This window comes from Archocentrus centrarchus, chromosome 8 (genome assembly GCF_007364275.1).
Source record: "Archocentrus centrarchus isolate MPI-CPG fArcCen1 chromosome 8, fArcCen1, whole genome shotgun sequence".
Classification (NCBI taxonomy): Eukaryota; Metazoa; Chordata; class Actinopteri; order Cichliformes; family Cichlidae; genus Archocentrus; species Archocentrus centrarchus.
In genome coordinates, this window is record NC_044353.1 from 24412663 (window position 1) to 24427679 (window position 15017).

The following is a 15017-nucleotide window of genomic DNA, read 5'->3' on the forward strand; positions in this document are numbered from 1 at the left end:
AAGAAAAAAAAAAAAAGATGCAGGATTACTTGAGAAAATTAGTCTTCCCAAAGCAAGACGAAGCCCAGTCAAAATACTACAACCACAGTGGCAGGCTTTCCTACTCACTATTAAGACTCTTCTCCTCCACCAAGCGAGCTCATAGCAACCAACCAAGCTGGAAACCTCTGTGTGTGCCGAGAAGGAGCCAATCAGAGGTGTTTGTCACGGATGCAAGGATCAAAAAACAACTCACTACAGCAGCCATTTATTTTTCAGTTGAAACTGTAGAAAAAGCTACAGAGTTCGACACCCCCCCCCCGCATTTATCATATTATTGGAAATTCACTATGGAACAAAAAACAGCTGTTTTCCATCGTTGTTCTAGTGAAGCCTAGAAAGAGTGCCCCAAACGCATCACCATCCACAGATCTACTTATCACTTCTGCTCATACTCTATTAAGAATTAGCCATTTTCTTTAGTTTAACAGAGCCTTTCGCAGATGAAGGCACACAAAGCTGTTGGACCAAGATGAAACAACAAACCAGCAGTGCTCCCTACTGGCAATAGAAATTCAAATGACAATTTATTAGATTTCTCAGTTTGCACTGAAACCTTGATCTGAATCACAGGCATGACATAGGTTTCAGTGAGGACACATGTCCGTTCATATGAGGCCAATACTATGCATTTCTTTTTGCTATGGGACATGAATGTATTAGTAGGTACTTAAGAAACAATGTGTAAACTTTGAGTTTGTGTCATGTGTATTATTCAATACAAATGTCTATTAAACACAATGAAACATTTAAAAAAGTGTATTTTGATAAGATCCAAAATAAGACCAGATTGAACACCCAGTTCAATCTGATCTGGATAATTACTAGAATAAAAATAACTATTACCCCTGATACTCTGATATAAATCTGTCAGGTGTAATTATCAACAAGACTGTGCTGCACATCACGTACACTTCCCACCAGATAACTGTAACCAAATTTTGCCTACTTGTGGACTGGAGCAGTGGACCAGATTTAGCAAACAGTCATTATATATGCAACATAGTGATTTTTTATAGTGTTACAAATCCAGTGTTGGCAAATCAGCCAATTAAATTAAATTAAATTAAATTAATGTGCAAGCACAAAGCATTATCTAGATTTGACTGTCCTTCAGAGCACGACCAGTTCATGGTTAGATACGGGGAAAAAGAGCAAACAGAAAGTTAGTCATTATAATCATTGATATGATTAGGAAACTGACCTCTGGAACTGACCTCATCCCACGCTGTTAACTTAGTGAATGAAGCAGTTATAGCACTGCCATAACAGCTTCTTTTGTCAATATGCATACAGCTGACTTTGTTCTAATATAATAAATTAGTCCATAATGTATTGTCCAATAACACACATGACAGGAGCTTATTGCATGTTTAATATGATGGATATATCCACGTTTAAGTGAGGAGGTGAAATATATTTTCAGGCAGTTCATCCTTAGACAAATTTTCCTTTAATAATGGGTTATGTATAATCAGAGGAAAAGAAAAACATTACAAATTTGGTCAAAGGCCCAGTGCACTGGGTTCATCTTATCTCTTTACCACTGTATATCAGATAAAATCTACAGTAAATATACTCAGTGGCATGACACCTGAAGATCGCCTGTTTACTGAGCTGACAATATTTGAGGAACCTTAGAAATAAGTGAGCTACACAAAAAGATACATTTCAGTACAGCTAAAAGCTCACTGAGGCAGTGGAAAGTGTATCAGATTCTAATTTTACAGCCTTTGCAAAAGTATATGTTATTATGACACTGAAATTATTGGTGTTGATACAGGATGAAAAGCTAATAAAACTTAAGTTAAAATTCTAAGACAAAGTACATGAAAGTCTGATGGAAATGAATGGGTTAATAGTGCAGAACTAGTGCACCTGACTTTAAAAAAAACAAAAAAACTTGGGGGCTTGGCAGACTTTTTCATTCAGCATACAGTTGCACAAGAATCAGTCATTCACTATTCCACAGCCTGGTTGCCTTCAATCATGACCTCCAAAACTCAAGGTAAACAATCTTTTTCAGGCCTTTAACCATTAAAAATTTTATATTTTAAAATTTCTTATATTTTACATTTTATTGGGAATTAATGTATTTTTTTTTTTTTTTACAATTATATTAATATTTTGATGTTAATATTCTGTCCACAGCTGGTATGCAAATCATTGTTCTGTTGGTAGTCTGGGTACTGGAAACATCACTAGTGTTTCCAGACCCAGACACAGCAGCGACAGAGAAGGTGGCTGAAGATCCCATTCCCTGTTCTAAGGGATGCACCTGTCTGTATGATGACTACACCTTGGAGCTCAACATGTACTGCAGCGTTCGCAACTTCACACAAATACCAACTGACATGCCACCATCCACTTATTCTCTCTGGCTGGATGGCAACTGGTTTACCTCGCTCCCAGCTGCAGCTTTTCGGGATCTGACCAACCTGGACTTTTTAAATCTTCAGAGTGGCCAGCTGATGACAATTGACGCACAGGCATTCAAGGGCCTTGGGTCGCTAGCACACATTCACCTTGAGCGAAATCGCCTCCGAGTGTTACCAGGTACAGTCTTCCAGAATACACCCAACCTTGCTTCACTTAGTCTGCATAACAACCAACTCATTCGCATTGAGGAAAGACTGTTTGCAGGACTTTCACACATGTGGCTTCTCAACCTAGGTTGGAACTCATTAACGGTCTTACCTGAGACAGCTTTTAATGACCTGCAAGGTCTACGAGAGCTGATACTTGCAGGAAACAGACTTGCTTACTTGCAGCCACAGCTCTTTCAAAACCTTGGTGAGCTCAAAGAGTTAGATCTGACAGGAAATTACCTGAAGGTCATCAAAGCTAATGTGTTTCTTAAACTAACTAAACTGCAAAAGCTTTACCTGGCACAGAATCAGATTGCGACAGTGGTACCCAGAGCTTTTGCAGGCATGAAGTCACTCAGATGGCTGGATCTGACAAACAATAAACTCACTTCTCTACACGATGACACTTTCTTTGGCCTCCACAATCTCCACGTACTGCGTCTTTCCAACAACTCCATCACTGGAATTAGGCCCAGGACTTTCCGTGATCTGCAGGACTTAGAAGAGCTAAGACTCAGTTACAACAGGATTAGAGCTCTGGGGGAGAGGATCTTTGAAGGTCTTGGCCATTTGGAGGTCTTAGAGGTAGAGCACAATCAAGTTCAGGAAGCACAAGTGGGGACTTTCACAGGCCTGTCTCATGTGGCTGTCATTAACCTGTCTGGAAGCTGCTTCCGCACTCTACCAGACCAAATGTTCAAAGGTCTGACAAGGCTTCACAGCCTACATCTGGACAGAGGTTGCTTAACAAGGATCACAACTCAAGCCTTCACTGGACTATCTGGGTTAAGGAGGCTCTTTTTGCAACACAACAATATCTCTGTGGTGGAACAGCGAAGCTTTATGGATATGGTAGGCCTATTGGGACTGGATTTGAGTTTCAACAAGCTGGACGTTCTCAACACCCAAATGTTCTCTGGACTCAAGAATCTGGAGTACTTGCTGTTGTCTAACAATGAGTGTCGACAGTTTCTGCACAATGGCACAATGCAGGTGCTTCCAAGGCTGCGCTACTTGGACTTGAGAGCTAATGCCTTAATGAGCATGGTCCCTGATTTCTCAGAGAGAATGGAAAAACTATTGCTGTCTGGCAACAGGTGGAAATGTGACTGCAGCACCCTCCCACTCAGAAACTTCACCTTGAGAAAGCCGCGGGTGATTCCTCGGCGAGTGGAGACCCACGCAGAGGGTGAAGAGCCTGACACAACTATCACCATATACAACAACATCACTTGCACCAACCCACCACATCTGGCTGGTCAGGACCTACGGGATGTGGGCAGTGAACACTTTCAAAGCTGCTAAGCAGAAACACAAAGACAGTTTTATGGAGTTGGTTGGTTAATGTACTGCTATCTGCATTAGCATTTCAACAGTATAAATTAATTCAGTTTGATTTGAACATCAAAACTGCAATACTGAAATGTGTTTCATGTTCTTATATAGCCATTAACAGATAAACTGCTGCCATCTAATGTCTTTAAAGCAACTATTGTTTCTAAACATATCTGGATTATCTTCAATCAAAACAAACAAACAAACAAACAAACAAACATCCAGCCAATATTCATTTTGCTTTATTAGTTATGTTAAATGTAAATATTTTGTTGCGGTTGAATGTGAAGACAAAATGTGATGCAGTGAATTCTAATACTAACAATTTATGTTAGTATTAGACAGCATGATGGAATGTGAAGAGCTCAATTTGTACCACTTTGATTAAAGTGCTTGATTTTGAGATGAGTCTGCATGAAATATTTAATAAAACATTTCAAATGTGGTTATGATCTGTTCTTTAACACAGAAAGTGTCAACATTATACTACAGCCTGAGAGTAGTTTCACTGCAAATCACAAGCATTTTAAAACAGTATGAGAACAATAATAATAAAAAGCTGAATTATAAAAGGGGAACAATCTGGATGAAACACGAACTGAAATTATATGTTTCTAACCTGGAAGTTTAAGCCACCGATGGGTCATCCCATCGCAAATCATCCTGGGCCTTCTGCTCAACCACCTCAGATTTGCCATGGTCCAAAGTCTGGATATATAATGACTGGTTTAGCTTCATATATAAAATACATTTCTAGATATTTGTTTTGTTATGATTCTTTTTTTTTTTTTTAATGGCCCATCCACCCACTTCCAGCATGTTATCTTGCACCTTGAAATTTGAGGAAATGTTTAAACATGACTATCTCAACAAGTATTAAAGATAAAAGACATTTTAAATGGCTTCACCTTCCAAAAAAGCAAAAAACAAAACAGATACATTGGGACAGATACATCAAAAAAATATCTAAGCATAGCTAGTTAATTTGACAAAAAAATAAATAGAAATAATAATGAAGCAGTTCTGTCCAATATTTGCACACACACACACTGATAAAAAGCTTCACCTTTCAAAAGACAAAAAGACAATTTCTGAATAGAATATAGTTTTATTTCACAATAAAGCATGTAGAATACTTTTTAACATGAAATTATTGTATTATATACTAAGTCGTATTAAAAACTCAATAAGTACCGGTGTAAAATATTTCGTACATAAAAGTACAAAATAAATAATAATAAGATAATAAAAAATAAAAGTGCAAAATAATTAAAGGGTGATAAAAGAGGGATTAATAACTAATTTCATGGGAGTAGTCCATGTAGACCAAGCTGCCTTGTCCACATGACACTGTTGGGAAACTTTCTTAAAAAGAAAAAAAAATGTATTAAAACAAAATTATTACTTGCATTCAGGACATGGAATTGACTTAGACGTCACATCCAATGGACCAATCACAGCTGTGATAGAAATAAAATAGTTAAAAAAAAAATAGGAAAACTCTTTTTTAAAAAGTTAGAGTGTTAGCCAACATACAAAGAAAATTTCACCGTGATTGGACATGTTACACACTGGTGAGCTTACCTCACCAATGCAGAGCTGCTTTGCTTTCATTTTCTTCGCGTTGCAGTGGAGGAAATCCTGGCAGCACCTGAAGGCAACACTGCTGTGACGCTTCTCCTTTCCAGCGGTAACCAAGACGTCCTCAGGTACCAAGTGCAACAGATACACCGTGAAGTTACAACAAAAAAACTTCCTTGCTTTAGATTTGTTTTGTTTGGTACACCGTTAGAAATGGATTTTAACCGTTCTTCGTGCTGGAATTCAATTTCGGAGAAAGTTAAAGCACATATTCCTACCATCGACTTTGACTTTTCATCTGTGAGTTATTTATTCTTTGACCTTAAATCGTGCTAACGTTCACTAACAACCATTACCTAACTAATGTCCCTTTAACGTCATATAGTCAGAGGAAGACGACACTATCGCCATATATGAAAGCCCAGCTGCTCTTTCTCTCCAAGTTCCTGAGGACAGTTTTTCAGAAGAAGATGCTGAACTAGAGGTCAGCCGCTATACATATTTTTTTTATTTGTTAATGTTGGAAAAGTCATGAAACCCAAAGAAACATAAAAAATTGAATAATTGTTACTATTTGTCTGTGTTTTCCCAATCAGGAGCTGTTGAAACCAGTGCCACAGACATGCTCAGATCATCAAACTGTAGAAAGCAGTATATTAGCCTCTGAGGCCGATCTTGAGGTTGGATATATGAACCTGGCTTGAGCATAGAACCATATAGCCATGCCACACTAAATTTTCTTTCTTTTCTTCCTACCATTAAAGCCAGGTGCTGGTGAGGACAAGTCTGAGGCACTGGATAACAGAGTCAAGCTGGAGGCCTCTTTGAAACCAAACCTGGACATCGCAAAATCCTATGAAGGTTGCCCTGTTCTCTCATTTGCGGTGAGTTTGAAAAAGTAGAAGACAATCATATGAAAGCAGTAATGAATGGAACAGGTAAATATTCTCTAAAAACACTGTCAGAGGCTTGACCAGTGGGACTTGGATGACGTCCTTAGAAATCTCAAAGAGACCAAGCTGTCTCTGCAACAGCATGTAACAGTGGCACCTGCGAAAACACATGCCGGTAAGTCATCATAAAACGGATCACTGCAGCTCTAACGATTGATTAAGGGTTTATGAACTGAATCTTTGTTTTACAGGTAGTGACATAAACCAGTCACAGGAGAATATAATGGAGAAACTAGCTGCTTTCTGTAAGAAGCAGTCAGAGTCTGTGAAAAGTCCAGACTGTATCAGGTAAGCCATACCACTGCTCAGGATTTGTGAACCACATTCAAAAAAAAAAATAAAAATAATAATAATAATCACCTGTTTCTTGCAGAGAAAATAAGATGTCTAGCAGATTGGTGGAAAAGAGGACAGCAGATTTGCAGTTGAGCCACCAGGAACGTCCAGCTGTTTATATTTACTCACGTTGCCCTGATCCATCAGTCAAACCAGCGAAAACATCCCCAAATCTTTCATCAGAGCCAGAGACGCCAGCCCAACACAACGACAATCACCAGAAAAATCCACCTGCAAAGAAAAACAATTTAGAAGTGCACACTGGATCGCATATGGGAGGCAGGTAAATATATCTGACATGAGTGACATTTATCATGCTTCAGTTCGGCTCATTTTCTTACAGGCCATGTTTCCATTGCTCTGCTTACAGGGGGGTGACTGGAAAGAGCATGTTGCTTCAGAAAATAAGAGCGGTGAATAGAAATGTGAATAAATATGCTGTTAAATGTACACATCGCGCAGATCTGGGCGTGGAAGCAAACACAGAGGTTGAGTCAGAACATCTGTGGGTAGATGAACAGTCTGACCCTGAAATGGAAAACCCACAAACTGACCTGGAAAGTTTAGTTAAAGAACCAAAACAGCACAGGTATGGAATTATTTTTTCTTTATTTGTATTAACTCTTATGAACAAATAGATGAACTGTGATGATGAATCGTTAGTGGCCAGCAGAGGTGGTGGTTTGAGAAGACGTTTCACCGTGAGGAAGCCCAGAAAATTCTTAGGCAGCTGGAAGGACATCGTCCAACCAAATCTGTGGATGAGAAGCAGCCAGCTGCTGAAATGACTTGTGCTCTTTATGAGTTTGTAAGTGTCACTGAATTCAAAATAAATGCACAGTGCATTGGCCTACACTTACTGCTTCCTGTTTTTCAGGAAGCACCTCATCTAGAGTCATTCAACTCACCGGCAGCAGGTACTGAAAGAAAGGGGTCCATGCTGCTGAAGGTCAGCCTCTCCAGTCCTGGTGTGGTTGGAGAGAGAGGACACGGGAAGAGAAAACATCCAGCTGCAACCAGATCACACATCTACAACACTTTAGTGGCATGGTTTCTGTCTCTGGTGCGTGAGCAGGGGGCGTCTCTTCTGTATGCCGTGCCGTTTGTTGTTTGAGTTTATTCCTCACCATGTGTCTCTTCTATCAGGCTGGCCCAGAGCCACGCAACTGTGAGGACGAGGTTAGTGCAAAGGTCCCGTTTTGGGTTGCGGGATTTCAGCAACTGTGGACAGAAGATGGACTGGCTTTGCATGTTTTAGTTGTGGCTCGTCACTGTTATCCAGCAAGGGTATATGAAAATACGAAACAATGCAAATACTCAAAACAAAAGAAACTTTGACTTACATTGGTTACATTTACACTGCATGCATTTCTGCTTTTTTTTTTTTTTAATGTCGTGACAGTGTGAACAGCACTAATCATAAGAATCTGATCTTTTTGTGTCACTCACTTGACTTGAGATTTTTAGTGGAAATGCAATGACAGAAATAATTAATGGTACTTTCTGTAATTACCCCTTGCAACCCACCCTCCCTACCCCCTAAGCTCCAACTGTCACCACTAGGATGGAGCATTTTAGCAGTGAGTGTATTGAAATGTTTCTGGATGCCTACTACTGCTTGTGATATTCTTTTAGGCTATCCTATTTCCGCAAGAGGCTTTGCCTTTTCCCATGCTGGCATGCTTTCTTTTTTTTTTTAATAATAAGTGATAACTTTGTTATTGAACAGCCAATAAATAAATAAATAATGTACACAAGGGATCAGAATTGAGTACCAAGGCTTGCAGTGTGAATGTAGCCTTTGTCTCATGAATTTGACAGTGATGCAGATCTGATGTTTCTTTTATAGAAACGAGACAAAGACATCCATGCGCCTTTCTACAGTGATGTCTGCAGGTTCCTTTCTGAGACCTCGCTCACTGTAATTGCCAGATGGCTGCCTGAGCTTAAAAACCTGTTGGACCAGCAGCCCTATACCTCACCCATCCACCTCCCTTCATCCTGTTTAAATTGTTTTATTTCTGCCATCTCCAACCAAACGGTGGGTTGCTACAGTAAAGGTGCTTGAAGATTTCTAACATTTGAGCGCCCTGATGTCCTTTATGCCTGCTGACTGTATTTTTTATTTTTATTTTTTTTAAATAGGTGATAGAGAGGACATTTGGTCTAAGTCCAGGGTTGTACTGGCAGACTGTGAAAACTCAGGATCGTGTTTTTAAGGGGAAAGAGACCACACAGGAGCTGCACACAGGGGTGAGCATGTTGTCCTCTAAAGTGCTATCTGCAGGAGTAATTGTGCTTTTCTAACGACTTTCTTTTGATTGCAGGAAGCACAGAGTCAGAGGGACAGCAGTAACTGAATTTATTTTTACTTGACGTTTGTTGTAGGTGTCAGTTGTTCTGGGGTCCAGTGGCTTCTTTCAACATCCTCTCATAACACACTACACCCTCCAGCTGGTCCTTGACTCAGGACTGGATGTGTGTGGTCTGCGGCTGCTTTACCCACCACAGGGGCTCCTGACAGAGCATTATGGTAGGACATAACTAAAACCATCTGCTCTTAAAGTTCCTCTACTTGCTTGTTTTTCACTGATTAAAAATGATCTTTGAAAATATCTCCTCTCATTCAGGTACACCAGTTTACCAGAAAGCTGATGAGCCCTGCCATCCTGTTGTTGCTCTAGCAGTCCGGGGTCCTTATGCCCACTCCTTGTTGAAGGACATAACTACTTCCTTAGATTCTCTGCTATCCAAAAAGGCAAACAACACTTCCAGCGAACATCTGCGCTGCCGATATCAAGAGCCGCCATTCATCCATTTCCCCCAGCTGGCCAGTCAGGTCCACAGCGAGCTGTGCCTGTGGTTTTCAGGAAGACTTCAGGGAGGAAGTGCACAGAATCACAGCGGGTGTGTGGAAAAGGTTCTTCAGCTGTGTCCATAAAGTTCTTTTGTAACCAAAGAATTGATTATTACACATTTTCCACCAGAAGTGAGATTGATTTGGGGCACCCTGGAAAAACTCCATATTTTATCGATTGTATTGACCTGATGCCATTAATCGATGGGTGTTGATATAATCCTGTGGGACTGACTTGAACTTGCTTTAATTTGTTTCAGTGTAATATTTTTATAATCAGACGCCAAACGTTTTTCTTTGTAGAATTGTGCCTTCTGATGACGTAGTTGGAAGCAGCCCATTCAAGTCAAGCACATCACCCTCTTTTCTGTGCGCTACAACTAAAGGTACAATAATTCAGTGAGTCAAAGCTGTCACAGTGGGGAAAACCAGCCAGTGTCCACCATTTATTTTTAACTTTAATCTTTACTGTCCTGAATCAAAGTGCTTGTTTGGAGCAAGGATGAAAACATTTCACTTGAGTGGAGCTGCTAATCCTTCTCTTGCTCATCCTTGCTAGCTGACTTCCTCCTCTTGGTGTCGCCCGTTGTTCCTCCGTGCTGCTATGTCCAAGTGTTGGCTGTGTGTGAACGCAGAGGCTTCAGTTTTAGGGGGCTGCAGAGGCTGCAGCTTCAGAGCTATGGAGCCACCCTCCTGGGTCTCACCAGCTACCAGGTAGAAGAATCAAGATACTCACATAAATACAGAAAGCAGCTATTTCTTCTTGTGCTAATTCACTTTTTGAGATCATCAAATCTTGAAGCCTCTGTGTATATTTCTTAGACATCTGTGTTCTGCGGTCCACCTGCTTCCGCCCTGGATCGGGAGGAGCTACAGCTGCCCTCTCACTGTCTCGTGTTACTGCTGAGGAAAGAAAATGCATTGCGTCACAGTGTCAATCTACCATCAGGTCTCAAAACCTGTCTCAACACTACAGCATAATTCACCTTCATTTAGGTGTAAAAATGTGTCTCATAATGCAGTAAGTCTTTGCTCTTAAAATAATCTTGTTCAATAATCTTGTCATATGTTTCAGCTCTAATGAGAGAATTTAAAGCTCAAAAGCTTCTGGGTTACATCCACTCAGCGAATGATGGTGTTCACACATTAGAGCCAAGCCTGTGTTTCCACACTGTACCGTACAACAACAACTTGTTCCAAAACTTTGGTGAGCAGTTTATAGTGTCAGTACAGGTTCAGGACCATTTTCCTGTGCTGTGACTCTCGGCTTGTTTTACATGTGTTTCCTTTGTAGTTAAGTGCATGTGGGCAGTGCCAGATCCCGCAAGTGTGATCCTGTCTCATCACAGGTGTCCATCCACACCTGACATGGAGCAGGTAGTGGTTTTGACTCTGTGTGGGAAGGACTTGACCCAAGGCCTGAGCCTCCTACACAGAGTGCTGATAGCTGCAGAAGGTGGGTGAAACTTCTGGGAGTAGCCAAAATAGCAAAATAAACAAACTGATTCTGAGTTTTTTGTTTTGTTCTTTTCACAGTTTTCTTAATTTCCCTTATTGTTTTTGGTTAGTTGTGATGCTTTTTATTGATATTCTAGGTGATGAACAACAGGCTGGATTTAGGCTCCTCAGCCTGAAGTGGCTGCCTGCGCTGACTCGACTTCAGGCCCAGGAACTGAGCCCTTATGAGGTGGGAGACCAGCTCTGCTACAACAGCGTGGAAACTCTGATGTCCTCTCCTGCCCTAGTGTGCGCTTTGAGAGGGTTTCATGTTTTTTCTTCATTGAGGAAGCTCCTGTTAGACGACTCTCTGCAAAGCCTGAGCATCCTCATGTCTCCCACACCTGAAGTGGCCCTCAGACAAACCTCCCTTTTCTTCTTTAAGCATGAAATGATCCCTGGTAAAGTTTGTTGTGCTGTATGAAGATTGCTCTCAGTGATCCTTCAGAACAGCTAACTTTCTGTTCAGATCCACAGACGCTGCTCACCGTGTGCCTGTTCAGACCTCGAGTCTGGAATCACAGTCTGGCTAAAATAGTCCACAAACTCCAGCAGAGTGGCCTCACGTTGGTGGGCCTGCGGGTAGTGACCCTTGACAAAAGTGATGCTACTTCACTGCTGCCTGCAGAGAGTGTGCACAACCTGTGCTCTGGCCCCTCGCTGGCTCTCTGCCTTCAGGGAGAAAATGCTGTGAAGAGGCTGCTGGACATGCTGAGCCAAGAGGACTCTTTGATGTGGATGACCTGTTATGGTACGACCTACTTATAGCTTCTGTGACTAGTGTCCTTATTTGTACACTTGTTCACATTTGAGAACAGGGTTGCTGTGTATGTATTATGTTTAAAATGTCAGTAACTGCTGTTACAGGTTCAGGATCGTATCAGCAAGCAGTTATGGATGTGAGGAGGTTTTTTCCTGAGGGAATCTGCTGTCCTGAGACCAGCACAATGAGACAGGAGCAGGTATGCTTGTTAACCAGAGGACTGTGGGTAACCAGACTTCAAAGCCACACTATTTTGAGTACCTGAATTGTAATTTTGACTGATAACAAATGTTTCTTTCCCCCCCAGATACTCAGCTTGTGTTCAGACCCTTTCGCCTCCATGGAGCATAAACAGAGCTGCACGCTGACTCATGTGACTCAGGAAAGTCTATCAGTGTCCACTGCGTCACAGCCAAATGGAGGTTCTTGTATTTTATTTTTATATGCTAGCATTATATGGTGATTTCAGTGAAAAACAGAGTTGTGAGCAGCTATGCCCTTTTATCAGAATGCATTAACTGTGTACTCATAATCATGAATGCACGTCTTCCCATTATTAAATGTGACTCAGTTTAAGTCAAAACACTGAACATCGCAAGGCTCGGTTATTTTTAAGCAAATGGGTCCCTTGAAACGATTTAATCATTTATCTAGTTTTGGCAGGGGTTCTCCTGTATGTTGAAATATGACTCAGTTCCAGGTAACCTTTGTAAGCTGTACACAAAAAAATGTTCTATGTTGTTTTATTGCTTTATTGGTAACCAGGGTTCCTGATACACAGGCAGACAACCTGTCTGCTGATACCCTTGAATGCTCGACCACGCAGCCAAGTACCTTCCCAGCTGGAGATAGTGGACCAGGTGCTGAGGTCAGACTGCCACCTGGTGGCGGGAAGGATGAGCATCTTGGACGATGAGCAGCGAAGACATATAGCCAAGACTCTTAAAGTGTCAAGTGTAAGGGAGAAGGTGAGGAATGTGACCTTGAAACAGGTTGCTTTGGACCATGATTTCATGCAGATGATGCAATCAGCTGCTGATTTTTGGCTGCTTTATGTTCTCAGAAGATGGCTTATTTTTACCTGACCCCTTGTCTCCTCATGGCTCTCCAAGGAGAAAATATTGTGACAGGCTTTAGTCTGATCCTTAAAAGGTATGAGGGAAAACTGACTGTGCATATGCTTTTTTTTTTTTTTTAAATAACTAACTTTCTTTAAATAAATAACTTTCTCCGTTTTTATTATGGCAACAGGATTTATGAGGAGAGGTCAGACCTGGAACAAGTAGGAAAAAGGATCATATATCCAGAAAGTGAAAAAGAGGTACACCTGAAAATAAATCAGCTTTTGAATTAATGTGTTTATTTTTAATCCAGTTACATAAATGTTGATAAAGATTTTTAGTTTCTTCATATGATTTTTCTCTCCTCCAGGCCACACAGCTGATATTATACCTATTTGAAAGCTTGTCTTCTGAGTGCTGTGATGCCATTGTGCAATAGAAGTCCAAATATATGCACACATATATTATTGTTTGCATTTTCCTAACAACTCGGCTCCAGAAATTGCATACAAGTTCATAGTTTTCACTTGTTTCAGGTTTTTGATGTTCTTCAAGCCGATGTATTACAATAAATATTTATTTAAAAACAATGTTTTGCCTCCACTGTAGTCCATTTCATCTTTAAAAAAAGGCACAAAATCATTTTCTGCAGGTTGTGTTTGAGACAAAAAGTATTCACACATTTCAGATGAAAAATTATTTTAATTCTCAAGATGATAAAAATAATTTTGTGAACTCTGTAAACCATTGCATAACTGTAGTGTAACAATTTAACAAGTGTTAACAAACTAGTAATACACTACAGTAAATATGCGGTACACAATCCTCAATGTAGAAAAGAAACATCTAGTATTCTAAGACTTGCACCTGTTTTTGTGTTCACAACACAAAAATATCAATATATACCAACAGAATAATTTCTACAATTATCAGTATAGAATTTCCTACATATCCATACAGCTCATCACAAAATAAGGGACATATTTCTTAATCTATAAATGTCTAAACCCACTTACATTAATATATCCATGAAATGCAGTTTCCTCAGATTTAACATTCTCAAATTTTACCCTGAGAAAAATACATTTCTGTCTTTATATTTTCTCATTATGCTAACAAATAGAAACTTGAAAACTTGCAATTGTTTAAGTTCTAATAAATTTTATTGAATAGAAGTTCACAACTAGATGCTACATCATAATCAATTAACTGCGCTCCATAATATCCAGTGACCTATTCATTGAAAATCTAATTTAGAGCAATACATTCAATATTTCAGGGTTTCAATGTTAAAATAACATTTTTACTGAAATTTTGTAAAGTACATGGAACAGCTGGTTCCATGTTAAGATTTACTTTTGACTTTACACTAATATTTTTTACTTAATTTGAACAGCTCCATACATCATACATGTACAAGATTGCATAAATCTTCTGGCTCTGTTTTTATAATGTTAAAAAAAAAGAAAAAGAAAACACACACACACACACACAAAAAAAGAAGACACAACAACTAACAGTAATGCAAAATAGATTAAACTATTCCAATGCAGAGCATAATGATACATCTTTTACAGTTCATATACAAGATTCTTCCTGTTTGGTGCTTTTCTTTGCAAACTGTTGGGTTTCTGATATCAAAAATGACTAATCCAGATCAGATCTGTGTGTTTAGCGGTCAGGTGTTGTTGTGTTTTCTTGAACTGCGTGGCAAATACAGACGATTATTAGCCAGTTAAAACATCTGCTTCATCCTCTTAAACCGGTGAAGCAAATCTCATTAGATTAGCCTTTTTCCTTTCAGCTCAAGTGGGCTGAATGTATGAGACATTTAGCACTCACATTATGGTCCACAAAATACTGTAAGGCACTGCATTTTTGATTCTAATTGAATAAGTAATACTTTGCCTCTTCAATCAATCCACATTACAGAATAGAAAGGCACAGACGCATTTGAAAGCATAATTGGTCCGTTCAGAGATACAATTGAAGAAATGTAAAGAAAAT

At 39.8% G+C, this 15017-nt stretch overlaps 2 protein-coding genes across 6 annotated transcripts; both read left to right on the forward strand.

Moving 5' to 3' along the window:
* The first annotated feature begins 1977 nt into the window (after nt 1-1977).
* igfals (insulin-like growth factor binding protein, acid labile subunit) lies at nt 1978-4407 on the forward strand. 2 transcript variants are annotated; one of them, XM_030736000.1, is made up of 3 exons: nt 1978-2047; nt 2191-3975; nt 4088-4407. In XM_030736000.1, exons 1-2 carry the CDS (start codon nt 2029-2031, stop codon nt 3930-3932), a joined length of 1761 nt encoding a protein of 586 aa, XP_030591860.1. In that variant the 5' UTR covers nt 1978-2028; the 3' UTR covers nt 3933-3975; nt 4088-4407. The 2 variants fall into 2 exon arrangements, with proteins under 2 accessions (XP_030591860.1, XP_030591859.1); XM_030735999.1 differs by having other exon boundaries at nt 2191-4407.
* A 1078-nt stretch (nt 4408-5485) lies between these two features.
* On the forward strand, nt 5486-13563 carry LOC115784880 (uncharacterized). 4 transcript variants are annotated; one of them, XM_030736266.1, is made up of 29 exons: nt 5486-5671; nt 5755-5843; nt 5929-6027; nt 6140-6223; nt 6308-6427; nt 6509-6615; nt 6692-6784; nt 6870-7115; nt 7203-7421; nt 7496-7640; nt 7710-7895; nt 7979-8119; nt 8682-8873; nt 8978-9085; nt 9221-9365; nt 9463-9739; nt 9993-10075; nt 10249-10403; nt 10512-10638; nt 10765-10896; nt 10984-11145; nt 11285-11587; nt 11656-11937; nt 12054-12148; nt 12257-12371; nt 12715-12917; nt 13013-13101; nt 13201-13270; nt 13381-13563. In XM_030736266.1, exons 2-29 carry the CDS (start codon nt 5757-5759, stop codon nt 13447-13449), a joined length of 4134 nt encoding a protein of 1377 aa, XP_030592126.1. In that variant the 5' UTR covers nt 5486-5671; nt 5755-5756; the 3' UTR covers nt 13450-13563. The 4 variants fall into 4 exon arrangements, with proteins under 4 accessions (XP_030592126.1, XP_030592124.1, XP_030592127.1 ...); XM_030736264.1 differs by having other exon boundaries at nt 5486-5843; XM_030736267.1 differs by having other exon boundaries at nt 5486-5843; nt 13016-13101.
* The last annotated feature ends 1454 nt before the right edge of the window (nt 13564-15017 follow it).

Excerpts from the sequence above, each read along its gene's own strand:
- LOC115784880 (XM_030736264.1), top strand. The coding sequence starts at position 5,757 with ATGGATTTTAACCGTTCTTCGTGCTGGAATTCAATTTCGGAGAAAGTT. Across the intron at positions 7,641-7,709 it reads CTTGTGCTCTTTATGAGTTT|GAAGCACCTCATCTAGAGTC; the intron begins GTAAGTGTCACT and ends CCTGTTTTTCAG. Across the intron at positions 8,874-8,977 it reads CTGCCATCTCCAACCAAACG|GTGATAGAGAGGACATTTGG; the intron begins GTGGGTTGCTAC and ends TTTTTTAAATAG.